At 41.1% G+C, this 16,754-nt stretch overlaps 1 protein-coding gene across 8 annotated transcripts in view; it reads right to left on the reverse strand.

The window, feature by feature from the left end:
- Positions 1–16,754, reverse strand: part of LOC113015958 (diacylglycerol kinase zeta-like) — an 89,002-nt gene that overhangs the window by 14,497 nt on the left and 57,751 nt on the right. For all 8 annotated transcript variants that reach the window (XM_026158349.1, XM_026158347.1, XM_026158346.1 and 5 more), the window contains 3 exons: positions 7,766–7,832; positions 6,017–6,057; positions 5,780–5,922 (listed from right to left, as the gene is read on the reverse strand). In XM_026158349.1, the coding sequence (XP_026014134.1) occupies positions 5,780–5,922; positions 6,017–6,057; positions 7,766–7,832 (251 nt within the window). The remainder of the gene's footprint in view (positions 1–5,779; positions 5,923–6,016; positions 6,058–7,765; positions 7,833–16,754) is intronic.

The following is a 16,754-nucleotide window of genomic DNA, read 5'->3' on the forward strand; positions in this document are numbered from 1 at the left end:
CTGCTCCCAGCACAAAACAGAGACTAAAGTCAAGGATTTGTACTGCTCAGCTGTCTTTGTTTATGTTGTTAAGCTCAGCATCATCTTTGTGTCTGTGTCAGTCTACACAAAATAGAAACTTTCTTACAACGGTTTTAAGTTTTTCCCACAAAACAGACTCCAATTTTCCAAAGATTTCCAATTCTTGAGCTCCTGATTATGTCAGTCTTGATGCCAAACTGACAGTAAGTGAAGCTTTCAGGTCAAAATTCATTTAAAAAACTAAATGTTTTGTGTGTAGGTGTCCTTCAGTGTGTTTGCCAGAGAGACAGGGGAACGGAGAGAAATAGAACAGAGAAAAGTAATTGTAGTGGGAGGAATAACGCTCACCTCTGGCCCTGCGTGGGCAAACCGCTGTGCTGTGCTGCGTGTGTGTGTGTGTGTGTGTGTGTGTGCGTGTGTGTGTGTGTGTGTGTCTAAATACAGTAGATTGGTGCGACTCTGGAGTGCTCTGACATGCATTACGTTTCTCTCTCCATCCACTGTTTTCCTGACTATCTTCCTCCTGAACCTCTCTCTCCCTCACTCTGCCCCTCGATCTCATCTCTCCTCCTCATCCTCCCACTCGGTGCACTCAGCATTGCAAATCAACCCGCCAACACTCACACACGCACACACAGCCAAAGGGATTTACTGTCAGGATCAGCAGGTTGTGTTGCTATGCTTATACTCATGTTGTACCTGTTACTTTATTTACTGCCTCTTTCTGTTCCACATGCAAATGTGTGTTCACAGTTTGTAGCTCACATGGCCACAGCCGCTCAGCTGCCAGGAGAAACAGTAAACAGGTTTTTTGTAACATTTTGTTGTAACATTTGTTACTTGATGGTCATAGTTTGTGACTGGGACACATCAGATCACACAAAAGACAAGAAATAGAATTCAGGCTCTAAGCTGCCTTCTAACAGTTTGTTAAAACTAACATTAGTAATGAAATCAGTTCTTTATTAACTAACTAATTATGAGAATCTTCATGGGAGCTCATGCTGCTTTAGCTGCATTTTTGTGGCATTTATGATACTGTACGGACGAGAATGTCAATCCAGGATAAAAATGAGTGAAAACCTAAAGTGCTTAGAGTGCATACCACAAGAACTAAATGAATCCCCGGGCGAATCCCTTGCCAGGCCGCCCCTGCTAACCCTCCCCACATTTCTTGGCTGTTTCTATACCGCTGGGGTAAAATGCCAAAAAAGCTTTTTTGATACATCATGGCCATCAGAGGAACTGGTAACAGGAAGTAATAGGCCACAAATCCCAGGCCTACTTAGACAAATGGCAAAAGTCATTTTACAGGCATTTTCCTTCCTTTCATCCAGTACAGAGTCGCAGCAGAGCTGAAGCCAGTCACAGCTGTCACAGGGTCCCAGGGAGGAAGCTGAACTACCCGGGAAGAACATGCAAACTCCACACAGAGGAGAAGCAGCCTGGCGTCAAACCCAGGACCACCTTGTGTGAAGTGACGACCCACTGTACCAGTTTGCACACTGTGCTACACAAAACTGATGTAATCTGTGCAAAGACTGTAAAAACATACAGTGGGTGTGAAACTAGTGAAAAGATGATGAAAGAAACATTGCAATACATGCTTGTATAATAATAATAATAATAATAATAATAATAATAATAATAATAATAATAATAATAATAATTAGTGTTCTAAACATACTGATGTGTATTTGTGCAACACTTGATGAGCAGAAAAACATGACAAGTGCACTGCTCTGTAGAGAATGGATAATAGTCTGAGAGTGAGCATCATATTACATTTGATGGCTAGACATTTATAAAATTAGTTATTTGGATTTTGGAGTGATAGCAAATGCAATTACGCCCACAGTGCTCTACAAAACATTGTGTTGTTTGTGGCAATTGTTAGGAGTCTAAGTGTTTTAAAGCCCTAGATATGGATTCATCTACTGTCAGCTGGCTTTAACTGGTTATAGTTGCTGTAACTGAAATAATAAATATCTGAGATACTAACCACAGATGTGGCTGTCACAGATGCCTCAAATGAATCTGCATGCAAGGACATCTCAGACATCTCTGTTGTTTAGCCAGTGAAGCTTAGTTCAGACCAGTGAAACAGGCAGCACGAAAGGGTTAAAGCATTCCAGTATTCAGTAAACTGGTTAATTATTTATTATTCATTAGCAGTTTGTTTCTTTGTTAAGTGACTCCAGTAATTATATTTATACATTTTAATTTGAGATATAAATTAAGTTTCATTTGAAATAATCTTTTCCTTTAAAGAGCAACCAATCCTTCAGAGTCAACCCAACACGGTTCCAACACTCTTCTGTTGTCTAAAAACATTAGAAACACTTCATAAAGCCACAGTCTTGCACTAGGTGTCAAGTTACTTCATGATGATGACCATTTATAAGCACTGTATTTCAGCACAATCTGATGAATTTCATGGTTAGAGGGCTTCCTCATACACAACAACCACAGCCAGGTTTGGAGAGGCATCCTCAAGAACTTCAAAGGCCATGGCTCCAACAGTAGCCTCACACTAGCAGAGGAGCTCAACAACTTCTTTGCTCAGTTTGAGACCAAAGAAGTTGATTATCATATAAATGGCGGTAAAAAACGGCACGATCGTAGACTCATGTTTTCAACCCAGCTGCGACAGTCGCGGCACAGCTCGCCATCTTAAAAAAAGTACAGAGCTGCACGACCACCCGATGTGCCACAAAGATTGTGTCTTGTGAAACAGGCTGTGATGTGAAAATTATCACCAGATACCCGCAACACAAGCGACGCGGCAAGAACAAAAATGGCTGGAGAGAGTTCAACCCCAGGAGAGCTGCTGACCTTGACGGCATCCCAGCGACTGTGGACAAAGCCTGTGCGGATCAACTGGCAGGTATCCTTACCAGGCTGTTCAGCCTCTGACTCATGCCACTGTTCCCACCTGTCTGAAGGCCTCCACCATCATTCCCATTCAAAAGACTGAAATATACACCGTCAATGACTACAGACCTACAGCCCTCACATCAAGTCATCAAGTGTTTTGAGTGGATGGTGTCAACCGGTTTGCTTACTGAGCAAAAACGGTCCATGGAAGATGCCATCACCACTAAACTGCCCCGATCAGTCAGACTCGGCCACCACCTCGCCACTCTACTGTGACTCAGCACCGGATCTCTACAGGGCTGCCTTCTAAGCCTCCTACTGTACAGCCTGTCCACACATGACTGTACACCACCCACCCAACGTCATCAAACGTATGTCGACAACACCTCCGTGGTTACACTCATGTCTGACGGAGATTAGACAGCCTACAGGGCGGAGGTAGAGAACTTGTCCCACTGCTGCTCAGAAAATAACCTGAAACTGAACGAGCTTAAAGCAAAAGAACTCAACATGAAGTTCAGGAGGCACAGACAGGTCCACTACCCTCCCATTAGAGGGAGAACGAGTGGAATTCTTGATGTCCTACTATTCATATTTTATTACTGCACAGTTGGTGTGGAGCACCCATAATTTTACTGTACATGTACAATGACAATAAAGAGCTATTCTATTCTGTTCTATTCTAAGTGCAAAAAAACACATTTAAGGAAGACCAATAGGAAGACCAGAACTGCTTAAATTCCATTAAAAGGGATGGAAGTTAGACCATTAGAAACTTCGACTTTGTTCTGATGAACACTAATTTGAAATGGTGTAAAACATGGAGCTGGAGGTAGGATGGATTTGGGAGTCTTTCTCACTGACATATTCAGAATTCAAGACAGCACTTAACCAACATCTTAAAGAGACATAACATGCCATGTGGTTTCTGCTTTGTACCTCAACAGGAAAACGAGCAATAATCCCACCTCTGCCTCTGTAAGACCTGCGTGACCAAGAAGTACCATCAACCAAGCAACTACTTTCAGCTTTCCTACCCTTACAAGCTCTGGGTAGTGTGTGTCTGGGTAGTCTACACTGAAAGGAGAAGGTTGTGATGGTTTGAGGATCTGATTAGGATGCCTTGTGTATGCTGACCATGTCCTACAAGGAAGAGGCCTCTTGCAGGTCCCAGACACACTGGGGAGATTACCTTTGTTACCTTGCTTGGGAACACTTTGTTGCCCCCCCCCCCCGGGCTGGCAGGGTGATCTGAACTCAGGTGAGTGACAGATGGATGAGTGAACTACAAAGTTTGAGGATTTTCATGTTTTAGAAAATTCAAATGTGTTATTCAATTATTTTGATCTTTTTACTCTATAATGCAAAACATGAGGAAAAAACAGTGGAAAGTCTTATAATAAATAGATGTGCTGAAACCTTTCACTGGTGCTGTATTTGAGGAATGTTTTTCAAGATTTTCATCCTTAGATCAAACCAATGAAGCCGAGTGCCACAGGCAAACACAGAGATGTCAGGAAGATAAAAACACATCTTTGGCTTGGTTCTTTTCATGGGATTTCTTTACTGTAAGAAAATATTGAATAAAACCAGTTTTCTCCCCAGAAATTCTTGATCCTCTCACTCATAATCTGCTTACCCTCTTCTCATTTTGCCTCACGAGAATTGTTTATGGAGCATCAACAGACAGCTGTAGGTAAGGAATTAACCTTCACGAGTCTATGGTACATAGTTAATAATATGAAAATACGAGTAGAATACAAACGTGTTGTCTACAGATCTCAAGACCCACAGACACAAACATATGCAAACACAAGCTAACATAATGATGACAGATTTTCTCAGTAGGAAAAGAAACTGAACTCATCCATTTATGCACGATTAGATTTTATAGGCACTAAAACACAAAGCGCCACACTGAACTAGGAACTTCCAATCCCCCAAATCTACATTTTTATATATTTAACTAAAATTATGAAATAAAATAATAATTAAAACTTTAAAAAGGACCCAGGTTTTTGACATCAATCTATACTTTTTCCCCAGGTCTGGCCTGGCCCACTGCTTTAGTCTTTGAAACAACAGACTGACTTTCATTACTGGACCACAACATTGGCTTCCTTGTTTTGTTTCATTTTTTAGAACCAGAAACATAGAAGCAGGGTGAGAGCAACAGACACACATTAAAACACATTAAGGACGCATTTGTGTTTAATGTGCGTCTTTACCTGGGAACAGAGCATGAAGGTGAGTCGGAGGAGGAAGCAGCAGTGTAGACTAAAGCATCAGTGGAGCTCTGACTAGAAGTGTTGTCCCTGGAGAAGCTTTTAGGTCATGAAATAGGCCCTACAGAGTATTTCGTTTGACAGCAATACGAGGTGACTCTTGGAATCAGCTTATTTTGTGTATAATAATAGAGGGTTTCTTGTTGGTTATTTAACTTTTACAGAGAGTGAGTGGGGGAGACTCACAGCCAGAGCACGTAGGTCGGACTCGAGCCCAGGTGGCTGCATTTCAGCCGCATGGGGTATAATTACCTGCTAATCCAGGGGACTAAAGTCTTGATTTAAAAAGGATCATTGTAAACATCTATATTTATGGACTGTCGTGGTTGTTGTCCAACTACAGAATTCGCCACAGAATTATTTAAAAGGCTGTAATAAGAAAATTATCAAAGGAAGAATAATTAATACTTTTCTCATGTAAATTTTGGTTGTAAGTAACTGTAATTGGCAGACTATTTCTATTGATTTATTGATTACTTCAAGGAGTCAAAGTAAGGCCACGCTTTTCCTTCTCCTCCTCCAGCGTTATGCACTGCAATGAATGGAACAAAGAAAAAATGTTTAATGAAAATTCAGCTTAGTCACAACTGATTTACCTGCTGTTTACTGGGCTAGGGGCGGGGTTAACCAGGTCGGCCATGGCTGAGGGGGAGGTGCCTACAGTTGTCATGACAACAAGTTCAGGGTCCAGGATGAAGATCTCTTCCTGGGAGATTTCTGATACGTAGTTGAGATGTTCCTGAAGGTTTTAGCAAAGAATCAAACGAGAAGGCATCATTAAGGTCACGGAGTGAAAATGACTAAAAACTAGAACACAGGTGGTGAAACCTTACCTGTGCTCGGTCGATCCTGTAGAAACGATCGGCTGTCGTGGCTGAGGAGACACAAAAAGACGGTTTCAGCCAAATAAAGACAACGTGGGAAAATTACTATTCCTGTAAGCATGTCTCAAACTCAGCTCATTTAAAGCAGATTGCTGCAGGCGGTCATTAAGGTTCAGGTCAGCAAATAACTTTGAACATTGTTAATCTGTACATATGCTAGCTCCCACCTCCTGTGCCAATTACTGTGGGAAACCAATAGCCTGCAGAGTAACAAGATGAGACGCTGCCCCCACAGGGTGAGAAACTGTTGTTTCTTACACCATAAAATAATTGTATTTTATTTCAGTGTAACAGGGAACTCGCATTCATTTTGTGAAGACCAAATCAATGACTACTGTGATGCAACAATGACTTTCTAACCAGACTGCATTTTTGTCCCATTGCACCGAGTTCACCTTTGTTCTGCATCATTATAATGAACATGGACCAGTTTAATTCGTGGTCCAGCACAGCCCAGCAGCTGGTAACACAACTCCTTTCACACCATTCTAGGAATGTTATTCTAAAGCCAGATTCTGTGCAGTTTGTCCATCTGAGCAGCTGGTGGAGGAAATATAGTCTAATATAGGAAGAACTGATGAAATTCTTTGATGTCATGAATACAGTCATACAGTGAAATAACTTAATAACAAACAAATGTGAAAAGTACAAACAAACAATGTAGTTTTTCAAAAGCACTTAAACATATCAGCCATGTGTGTAAATCCTCTGTTGGGTTGGAGCAGAAGTAGCACTGATCACATGCGCCCTCCTCAAACACATCCTCCTTATCTCTCTGTCAGGTAGATGCTGCATCTTTTTAAATCCAGTTTTCTGCTCAATGCCAACAGGACACAACCCAGGCAGAGGTGTGTGTGTGTGGGGGGGGGTTGTGTTAATGTGCATGCACATTTAGCATTGTGTAGGAAGCCTGGTCTTTCTCTATGATATTTTTGGCAAGTTGCTCTGAGAGATAAATATTCATGACATTCTCCAAAACCCAGGATCTGATGGGACTATGTTTTATGTTATTTTGAGGAAGTGCTAACACAGAAACCTGTTTACATTAGAGAACTGTGTCAGCATTTGTCCTGCTCACACTGCCTGTGATAATGCTGCATGGACCTACGATACGATTTTCTAACAATTTGAACATTTGAAATCTACACAAAACAAAAGCAGAGTGCAGATCTTGATTGTAGGTCACTGACTGCGTTCTTACAATCAGATACACATTTCACAGCAACATGTGGTGCGAGAGATCTGGTATTGCTTGCACAAGATTGAAAAGGGGCACTCAAAATGTAACAAGTTGTGTGTTTGTCCATTTCTCCCAGTGGAACACAAAAAAACACCAGTAATGTGACTTCATCACTGCCTTAGAACAGAAGACAGTAAACTTAATCTGCAACATTTGTAAATGACTATAAACATGATTCCTCTGCCATTATGCTTATGAATGCATGCATTCATTATATGACACATCCATAGCAGCAAAAACATGCATGACTGATCTGAGCTTCATCCAAGTTAATTAAAGACCAACAGGCAGCTGATCAAAACTGAACTGGTAACTGCCATTTCAAACAGGCAAGATGAGTGTTGATAAGAGTATTTATGTATAAGTCATACTCATGAAACAGGATGTCACCATAATATCATCATACTGGGTAATGATTAGCATAAAGGTAAAAACTACTATTATTAAGTAATACTTACAGTCGAGGAAACACCACTTTGGAGACAATCTCTGTGAGCAAAGATTCTTCGGCTTGGCTGCCTCCTCCTGAATGACAAACAGACACCTGATTACAGGTCAGTGGACGAGAGAGTAAACAGAAGCTGAGCCGACGCGAGGACGAGATCCTCTGGTAATACTGAGTCTTGTTTTTCAAGCAGTCATGGCTTCTTGTTCAGCTCAAAAGTAGTCGTTGCAAATAATCTCCTCCAAATTTACTGCATGATGAATATCTGTTTCGGGCCACATATAAAGCCATGAAAATATAACACGATTACCAGACATCACAACATTGTTGGGATTTGGTTTTAAAATGAATAAATAGAGTCATTTTTACACATTCTCCTACTGTTGAATCTGGAGAAACACCTGCGAGACCTAACAAGCTGCATTCACATTTAAAGTAGATTAAAGTAGATTACTGACCCTCATCAGGTCTGACTGTTAGCTATTTAGATTTAATAAAGACTAACACAATATACATGAACAGAAACATGCACCAACAAAACACTCAGGGACTATCACACCTGACCATCAATACATCATTCAATTCAGTTTTATTTATACAGCGCCAAATCACAACAACAGTCGCCTCGAGGTGCTTTATACTGTAAGGTCGACCCTACAATAACACACAGAGAGAAAAACCCAACAATCATATGACCCCCTATGAGCAAGCACTATGGCAACAGTGGGAAGGAAAAACTCCCTTTTAACAGGAAGAAACCTCCGGCAGAACCAGGCTCAGGGAGGGGCGGGGCCATCTGCTGTGATTGGTTGGCGTGAGAGAAGGAGGACAGGATAAAGACATGCTGTGGAAGAGAGACAGAGGTTAATAACAAGTATTATTCACTGCAGAGAGGTCTGTTAAGACATAGTGAGTGAAGTAGAAACTCCCATAGCATCATGGGGATCCCCAGCAGCCTACACCTATTGCAGCATAACTAAGGGAGGATTCAGGGTCACCTGGTCCAGCCCTAACTATATGCTTTAGCAAAAAGGAAAGTTTGAAGCCTAATCTTAAAAGTAGAGATAGTGTCTGTCTCCTGAATCCAAACTGGAAGCTGGTTCCACAGAAGAGGGGCCTGAAAACTGAAGGCTCTGCCTCCCATTCTACTTTTAAATACTCTAGGAACAACAAGTAGGCCTGCAGAGCGAGAGCGAAGCGCTCTAATAGGGTGATATGGTACTACAAGGTCATTAAGATCAGATGAATGATGTCATCGCACATTAGGGCCGAGTCCCATGGATGGACATGCATTCAAGAAGTTGTAGCTTACTTTTCACTTCACATCCAGCTTTAGTTGTAAGGGGTCTCTGCAACAGCAGGTTGTCTTTTTAATGAGCCTTTACTGAGTGGGCACATCCTGCCTACTGAAGACCTTTAAATTGTCTTTGGCAATTTAAAAAATAAAGAGCTGTGACAGGTTTAATCCTCACATCCTACAGCAAACAACGTACAATAAAAATACAAAATCCTCTACAAAGCAAACCAGTTTAGTTTTAGTCATAAAAATAGATTTCAGTTTGCAAACAACAAACGTCGCATCAGGATAAAGCAGACGTAATCGCTGTTCCCTGTGAGCAGGTGCGATACAGCAGGCCCTGGATGTGTCCTGTACACATCCACTCACATTATCTTCTCGAGTCATAATGTCAAAAACTTGTGACAAGAAGAAAGTTGCACTTCTTTATACAGCCTCATTACTGCAACTTTTTGTATATTGATATGGCGCAGCCTTTTTTACATCCAGTCTCCAATTAGTTTAGAATGCAGCAGCAGGACTTTTTAACTAGATCAAAACACAGACAGCACATTACTGAGATTCCTGCCTCCCTGCTCAGTTTCCCTGTTAGCTGTAGACTGAAGTTTGAACGCTTGTTCTCTGTTTACAGAGAAGTAAATGGTCTGAGCCTGGTATCTGTGAACTCCTGCCCCCGTACAACACAGTCAGACACCTAAGATCTCCAGACCAAAGCCTGCGTCTGTCCCACAGATACACCGGATTATGAGTGAAACAGCAGAATCGATCATTATTTTTCACTGACTAAAAACACACCATCAGTTCTGGCTGACTTTGTCTGACTTCTCAAACAAACGACTCAACCCCACAGGAAATCCTTTGCTGTGTTTTCAATCCACACCACCTTTGAAAGTATTTGAGGGTCAGGAATATTTGCATATTATAGTTTTATGTTCATTTATGGCAAATGAACATAATCTAATTACAATCTGTGCAGAAGTTTATTATAGAGCTCGTGACCTCCCATCAGTATTTCATTGGAAACTTGTCAAAATATAGATATATACTGAGTGACCACCTGTAGGTTTACAGATGTGCTGCTTATAAGGTTGGAAATCTGCAGTCAGCTGGATGAGGGACGAAACATTTCTCTCACAACGCTGCGTCCAGATGAACTTCCTGGGATTTCCTTACCCGCAGGATTTAAAGTCACTTGTTGCATGCTCCGTTTGTTTAGAGATGTATTTAAAGTACTTCTAAGTTTCTGATTCCAGGTTTCTACGTGTAACAAGAAGATATGAGAGATGGGGTGGACGCGAGCTTCAGGGCCATTATGTTGTCCCCCTGTAACATTTCCAGAGTCGTTTGAAGTATAAGGAATCCTACAATCAGAAGAAAGCAAATAAAACTGCTGTTACTTTATGGTTTTTTTTGAATATCACTCAATAAACTCAGTTTGTTTGTTTGTTGTTTATGTTTCAAGCTTTAATGTGTTTGAGAGCATTTCTCTGTACAACTATGGGAGTGTGCGCCAGATTTCAGCCCCTAGCTTTGAAAAATGTATTTTTAAATGCCAAAGATGGTGGTGCCAAACTATTGATTTTTAAGTGTAGCTGAAGTTAAGCTTGACTTTTGAAATCCCATCTTTCTGAGGTCATATTTGACCTAAAACTATCTGCCTGACATGGATTAAATAGTCCTCTGGCTCCACTGAAAATTGTACTTTGAAAATATTTGTATGTGCACATTACAAAGAGCTCAAATTTATAAAGAAATGTATCATCATCCTACATGTTTTTCAGGGAGATCAGAGAGGACCTGGTATGGAGTGGCCCAGCTGAATGTAGACTGTGACTTGTGTGGCTCCTAGTAAATGAAACCATTTAATGATTTGCCAGGTAACCCATTTGAGTTCAGCACTGCAGAAAGAAAAAGTCACCTTCCAGTAGAAGTGGCAGGAAGAGGACAGCTAAAGAAAGTTGTGTTTTTCTCCTCTCAAACGGTAACAGAAAGGTTCGCTGGAGTAAACACTCCTGCTCTCCGCTGTTTGTCTTTACTTGCCTAATCCTGCTGTCATGTTCGGTACCAGTCTCAAGCTGAGTAAAATGCCTGCAGGCTTTGAAAGAAAACCTACAAACGCTTCTAAAAAGTTTGACTTATCTGAGTGACTGCGTCTTCTTTGCTTTCTCCGTCTTCACTGTCCTACTTAACCCTTATTCTGCAGCAAGTTCAAAGAAAGCAGACAAAGAATGAGTGAAGTAAAATGCCGACAGTACTGTAGGAACAGATACCGGAGTGAATAATAAGCAGACTTCGCTCAAGTGAAATGCTGGTTTTAATTGTCACTGCTTCAAGATGCCTCGTCTCTCATTTTCTCCTGAGATGAGACAGGATCAGCCAATCGCTGCAAACGATGTAACACATGGCAGCAGCTTTACCGGCACACAGCAACAATAAACTGCCTTACTGTAACACAGTCCTTTTCTAGTCAAATTAGATGACAGGTTGCCAAGAAAGGTTCGCCGAGATACACAGAGAGATGCGACTGCCAACCAGAACAGCTCCTCAATATGTTTTCATTTTGCGGACACTGAATGAATGCAGAGGGCATTACTAATATATTTTGTGAGGTTTTTAGCTGTGGTATCAGCTGTAGCAGCAACAGCCTAACCAAGGTGATCCTTCTCCAATAATATGTTCCAGCTCTTCCTCGGTGGATCCTGAGGTACTCCCACAGTTCAGACTGGATATATAACCCCTTCAACGTGTACTAGGTGTACTCAGCAGGTGAGAGCCTGCAAAAGCTCCACTTAAAGAACAGATTGGATGGACTGGCAGAAGCCAAGCTCTGTTTTACAGCTGTTATGTGGGCGTATGCATATTATAGAGCTCTGCTTTGCAAAGAAAAACATTCAAAATACTGAATATCCTGCAACACACAAAAAGTTTACTCGGTAGGTGGTTGTAGAAGCTATTTTTTCTCCCGCTCCATCACAAACTGCACCAGTGAGCATCAACAGTCACCAGAGAGCAGGAGATCAAACTGTGAAACAGGCGTTCATTATTCTGGTTGCTACGCAACACAAAGTCTGACAGCAACTCCCAAATTCTCTCCTATTAATGATCTCGCCTATATAAAATTAGGATGTTGTTAAAAATAACATTTACAGTTAGTGCTGCTCTGATTTCACCTAATGAGGAAGATGAAGAGCTTGTGATGTGGATACATGGTGTCCGACAGGCTGAGTTCATCCAGTGTTTGTCTAAATACAGCATTCACTAGATTCACACTCAAGTAATGGACTTTATCTGCTTTTCAGCAGAGCACAGAAAACTGTTTTTCTTTATCAAGTGAATGAGCTCTCTGCACGCTCTGTGAAACCTGCCTGAAAACTGGGTTTCACCTTTGATCAACAACTGCACAGCTTCTAAATGGCGAATGATGCCGTTTATATTGAGTAGGAAATGACTTCTTCTTCTTTGCTTCATAAATTTTGGACTTTATACTCAGAGTCAGACGGACAGACTCATTTACCAAAGCACTAATTATTGTGATGCCGTCTGTCTCTAAAGTCTGTTAATATAAACCACAGGAAAAGAGAAGCCGCACGCTTATGAACACAACTCAGATTGCACTGGCTAGCGTTCAATAAAAGCGCAGCAGCTACATCCCATACAACACACATATCAGGGTGACAGAACATGACAGTGTGGCATCTCATCAGCAAATCCCCCTCGGCTAGCACAAGCACAGGAAGAGCAGAGAGGGAGGAAGAACAGAGGATCCTTGATACAGACTCGCTGGAGCGCTGAGCAGGTGAGCTCGCCGAGTCCTGAGACTTGTCATTAAGCTTTGTGATTCAGACTAACCTGTTACAGTCGTAAAAAAATGTGTTGAAATGCTCGTGCATCTTCAAAAATGCTGAATATAAAAAAGTTCACATTGTTCTTAATTCAATTTTAAAAGTTTCATATATTCTATATATTTATTACAAGCATAGTCATTTTCATTTGATGGCTGTGGTTTATACCCCCTGAATATCAAAATCCTGTAATACTAATGAAAACAATCAATTACTCGTTTTTAATGAAGGCTGGCTCCATCGCTCTGGATGAGAGATGTGGTCAGAGGTTGACTCGTGGTGGGCATGAACGTCGCGGTAATGTCTGGCTTTCTTTGAACTGTTTCCAGCCTGGTATGATTGTACAGCATCTTTAACGACTTTAAAAAACAATAATTGGGTGCAGTTTGAATTTATTTTGGATTTTCTCTAATATGCACAAGGTGAACAGCACTTATACAGTACAGGCTCAAATATATATATACACACCGCTGCTAATATTTGGTTAAATATTCACCCCAACCAATCACAGCAGATGGCCCCGCCCCTCCCTGAGCCTGGTTCTGTTGGAGGTTTCTTCCTGTAAAAAGGGAGTTTTTCCTTCCCACTGTCGCCAAAGTGCTGCTCATAGGGGGTCATATGATTGTTGGGTTTTTCTGTGTATGTATTATTGTAGGGTCGACCTTACAGTATAAAGCACCTTGAGGCGACTTGTTTGGCGCTGTATAAATAACATTGAATTGAATTGAAATGTCCCTTTAACTACACTTTCGGTGGCCATCAACAAGCTTCGGGCATAATTAACGTTGGATATTCAGCAATTCTTCCGAAGAGTTGACAGGTTAATTTAACCAAGTTTCCTGGCACAAATTTGCAACAGTTTTGAGATCAGCGCTTTGGGACCATCGTCCCAGGAACTTAATGTTAGCCTACTTTAGTCCAAAATGGCAGTTTCACAATGTGAAACTAGCTTCACTGTGCAGAGTCACACTGGAGTTAAAACAGTTCATTACGGGTTCAGGTGTTGCTGATGCACACTGTAACCATTTCCCTCTGATTTCAAGGTGACGATACGGATCTTCTTCCAGACTTCCAGGCAAAACTGTGACATATCTGAGTGTAACACATGTGTAGTGTACATTTGTTTGAAATGATGAATTTAGAAATGTCTCCAAGAAACATTCCCAACTTGTGTAAATCTACACTTGACAAGGAGAATTGTCCATGAGGTGTAGTCAAACTTCTGACTACAACTAGAGTTTTTGTGTAGATTTCTTAAGTAATGGGTAAAGCTGGAATTGCAGTAGCCCAGCAACCTCACTAGTTGTTCAAACTACTCTAACTTCAGTTTCATTGATTACCTAAGATGCCCATTGGAAACCTAGTTCAGAGTGATTCACTTCTAGAACCTGAGCAATTACCTGTTGGCTTTGCTTTGTGACTAGTCCTTCTGGAGCTTCAGGTAGTTTAAAGGTTTTCTAAAGCACAAGTAACTAGAATTAGCTGTGCAGATTTAATGGTTTTAATCTTTGCTCAACAACCCTTGATATCTGAATACAGCTATAAATAGACCTCTCAAATCAGAACTGTACTGTGTAATTGTTTGATTGAGTCAGAAGAACAAAATCATCGACTTGAAGAGACCGTGAGCAGGCAGTGCAGTTTAGTACACGAATGAACGAAAAACATCTACCATTCCAGGTAACTGAGTATTCATGCTAACTTTTTTAATAATTTGGGGATTATATGACAAACCCAACATACTTTGCACACCAGGTCAAACTCAACTATTAACTTTGCTGCACACAAACGACACCACAGATACCACACGGAAATACACAAGTAATCAGAATACTTCAAGGTTACCAACACATGAAGAAACTCAAACCGAGTCAGATACAGCACAGCATGCATCATGCAGTCACACTGAGACACATGGGGAAAGTCTCCTTGAAAACAAAACGCTATCAGGAATCAAAGATTACATTATGTCACCTCACGGTGCGTTTTAGTTCCCCATCTCTCAGATTCTGTTTGTTTTGAGAGTACTTTTATTCATGTAGGTGCAGCCAGTGTATAAACACAGAGACGTGTGGTAATTCATTCTCTGACAGTGTTAGGGGTTACATGGAGAATAAAGTGTAGTGAAGACGTGTCCGGATGGTATGAATGGAAATAGCGCTCAGCAATTTGCAGCCATGCTGACGTAAACTGTCATTTGAGGAGAGACTGGAAAGTTGGTTTTGTTTTCTATGTATAATGTTGCCTTGTTTTGTTTTGCTAAACAGCCATTTTTATAAAAGCCACTTTCCTGAATCGGTTGCTGGCAACAATACTGCTCAGAAAGCAGCGGTGGATGACAGAAAAGCTAACAAGAATTAGCTCTGCAGAGTGTTATTAGCGGTTGTCACCGAGCTTAGAAGCGTCTGTGAGGCACCGGAAGAGACCTGGTTGTGTTGACATCACACATGAGTTGGGGAATATATAGTACGGGATATAATCTGGGAGCTAACGGCTGCACTCATTTCTGAAACAAGATGAATGCTGCAGTTTCTTGAAAAGGGGGATTTTCGCTGGATGTCCCAATTGAGTCAATCTTATTTAAGTAGAACTGGAGTGATAAGGCCAACACTGACTATGACAACAACATTAACACAGATAGCTCTACCAGAGTTGTTAACAAAATGCTGCATTAGGTCTGAATGAGTGAAGAAAGTCACAGCTTTCAACACCTGGTGTAAAGAAGATTACCGATCGTGGCTAAAAGAGACATTTGGTTGGTTGATGGTGGTAGACGGGGAGGCCAGATTATTCTAGTTTTATGTTTTGCATGAGAGAACGGCCTCTGGAAGTAAGAGAGCTATATACAGACAGCCTGTCAACCACAGATGGAACTAGGTTGGTTTCAAGGCTGGTGGTTGATCTGCTAAAACTGGAACACCTGTGTAAGACTCTCACACCTAAAATGCTGATAAGAATCTGCAGTCATAGTTTTGCAGACTCGGTGCAAGACCTCGTTTTTTCCCACAGTAACACCTGACTTGATGCTGACTCATTAAAAATCCATTTCATCTATTGTGCTCATCCAACATCTGTAAAAGTGTCACGTCTGACTTTTTAAAGCAAGAAAACAACATCTAACATCTCAGCCTGGCTTTCATATACTGTGTGGCAGTATATGTTGTTTGTTTGAATCATTAAGCCTTTCATTAACAAGATGGATTCAGGATGTAGTAAACAGATCCCAGAGTTTGGCAGACTAAAAGCTGGTCAGACAGGAAATCTGTAAGGTCACTGGCTTCATTTCTTTGGTAGCATAACTCCTTTGCTCTTTCACACATACAGTACAGCAGGTTTCCATAGAAACTATGTGCACATTACGCAACCATAATGGACACTGCTCGTGCTCATGTGATATTTAGCATCTGACACAAAGAGGAAGGTCTACAGACATTTTTTCCATCCTGGCCGAACTGAAAACTGAGCTGGAAACGTGGTGAGAAGAATATCATGAAAGAAGATGCTGCAGCACATAATGAAACTTCTCAGCAGTTTCCAGGAGAGTCTGTACTTAAACATGTATGTGTGTATGTTTCAATGTTGGCTTCCTTTATCGTGTAAACTCATGTGCTCGTCTCCTTGTACTGATTGATTGATTATACTAATATATGACTCACAAATATTCTCCAGTTAATTAGTTTCAATCTAAAGTTGTGCTTCTCATTTACGAAATGAAATCTTGAAAGCAAAAAAGTAGAGCAGCTGAGTGTAACTGACTTTAACAGAACGTATTTAGCTCATCTTCTGTTATAGATGGGAGGATATAATACAACACTCGCTTTAATAACTGTGTCCACGTGCCTTCGAATAAACAGCAAGAATGA

The sequence above is a fragment of the Astatotilapia calliptera genome, chromosome 23 (genome assembly GCF_900246225.1).
Source record: "Astatotilapia calliptera chromosome 23, fAstCal1.2, whole genome shotgun sequence".
NCBI classification, from domain to species: domain Eukaryota; kingdom Metazoa; phylum Chordata; class Actinopteri; order Cichliformes; family Cichlidae; genus Astatotilapia; species Astatotilapia calliptera.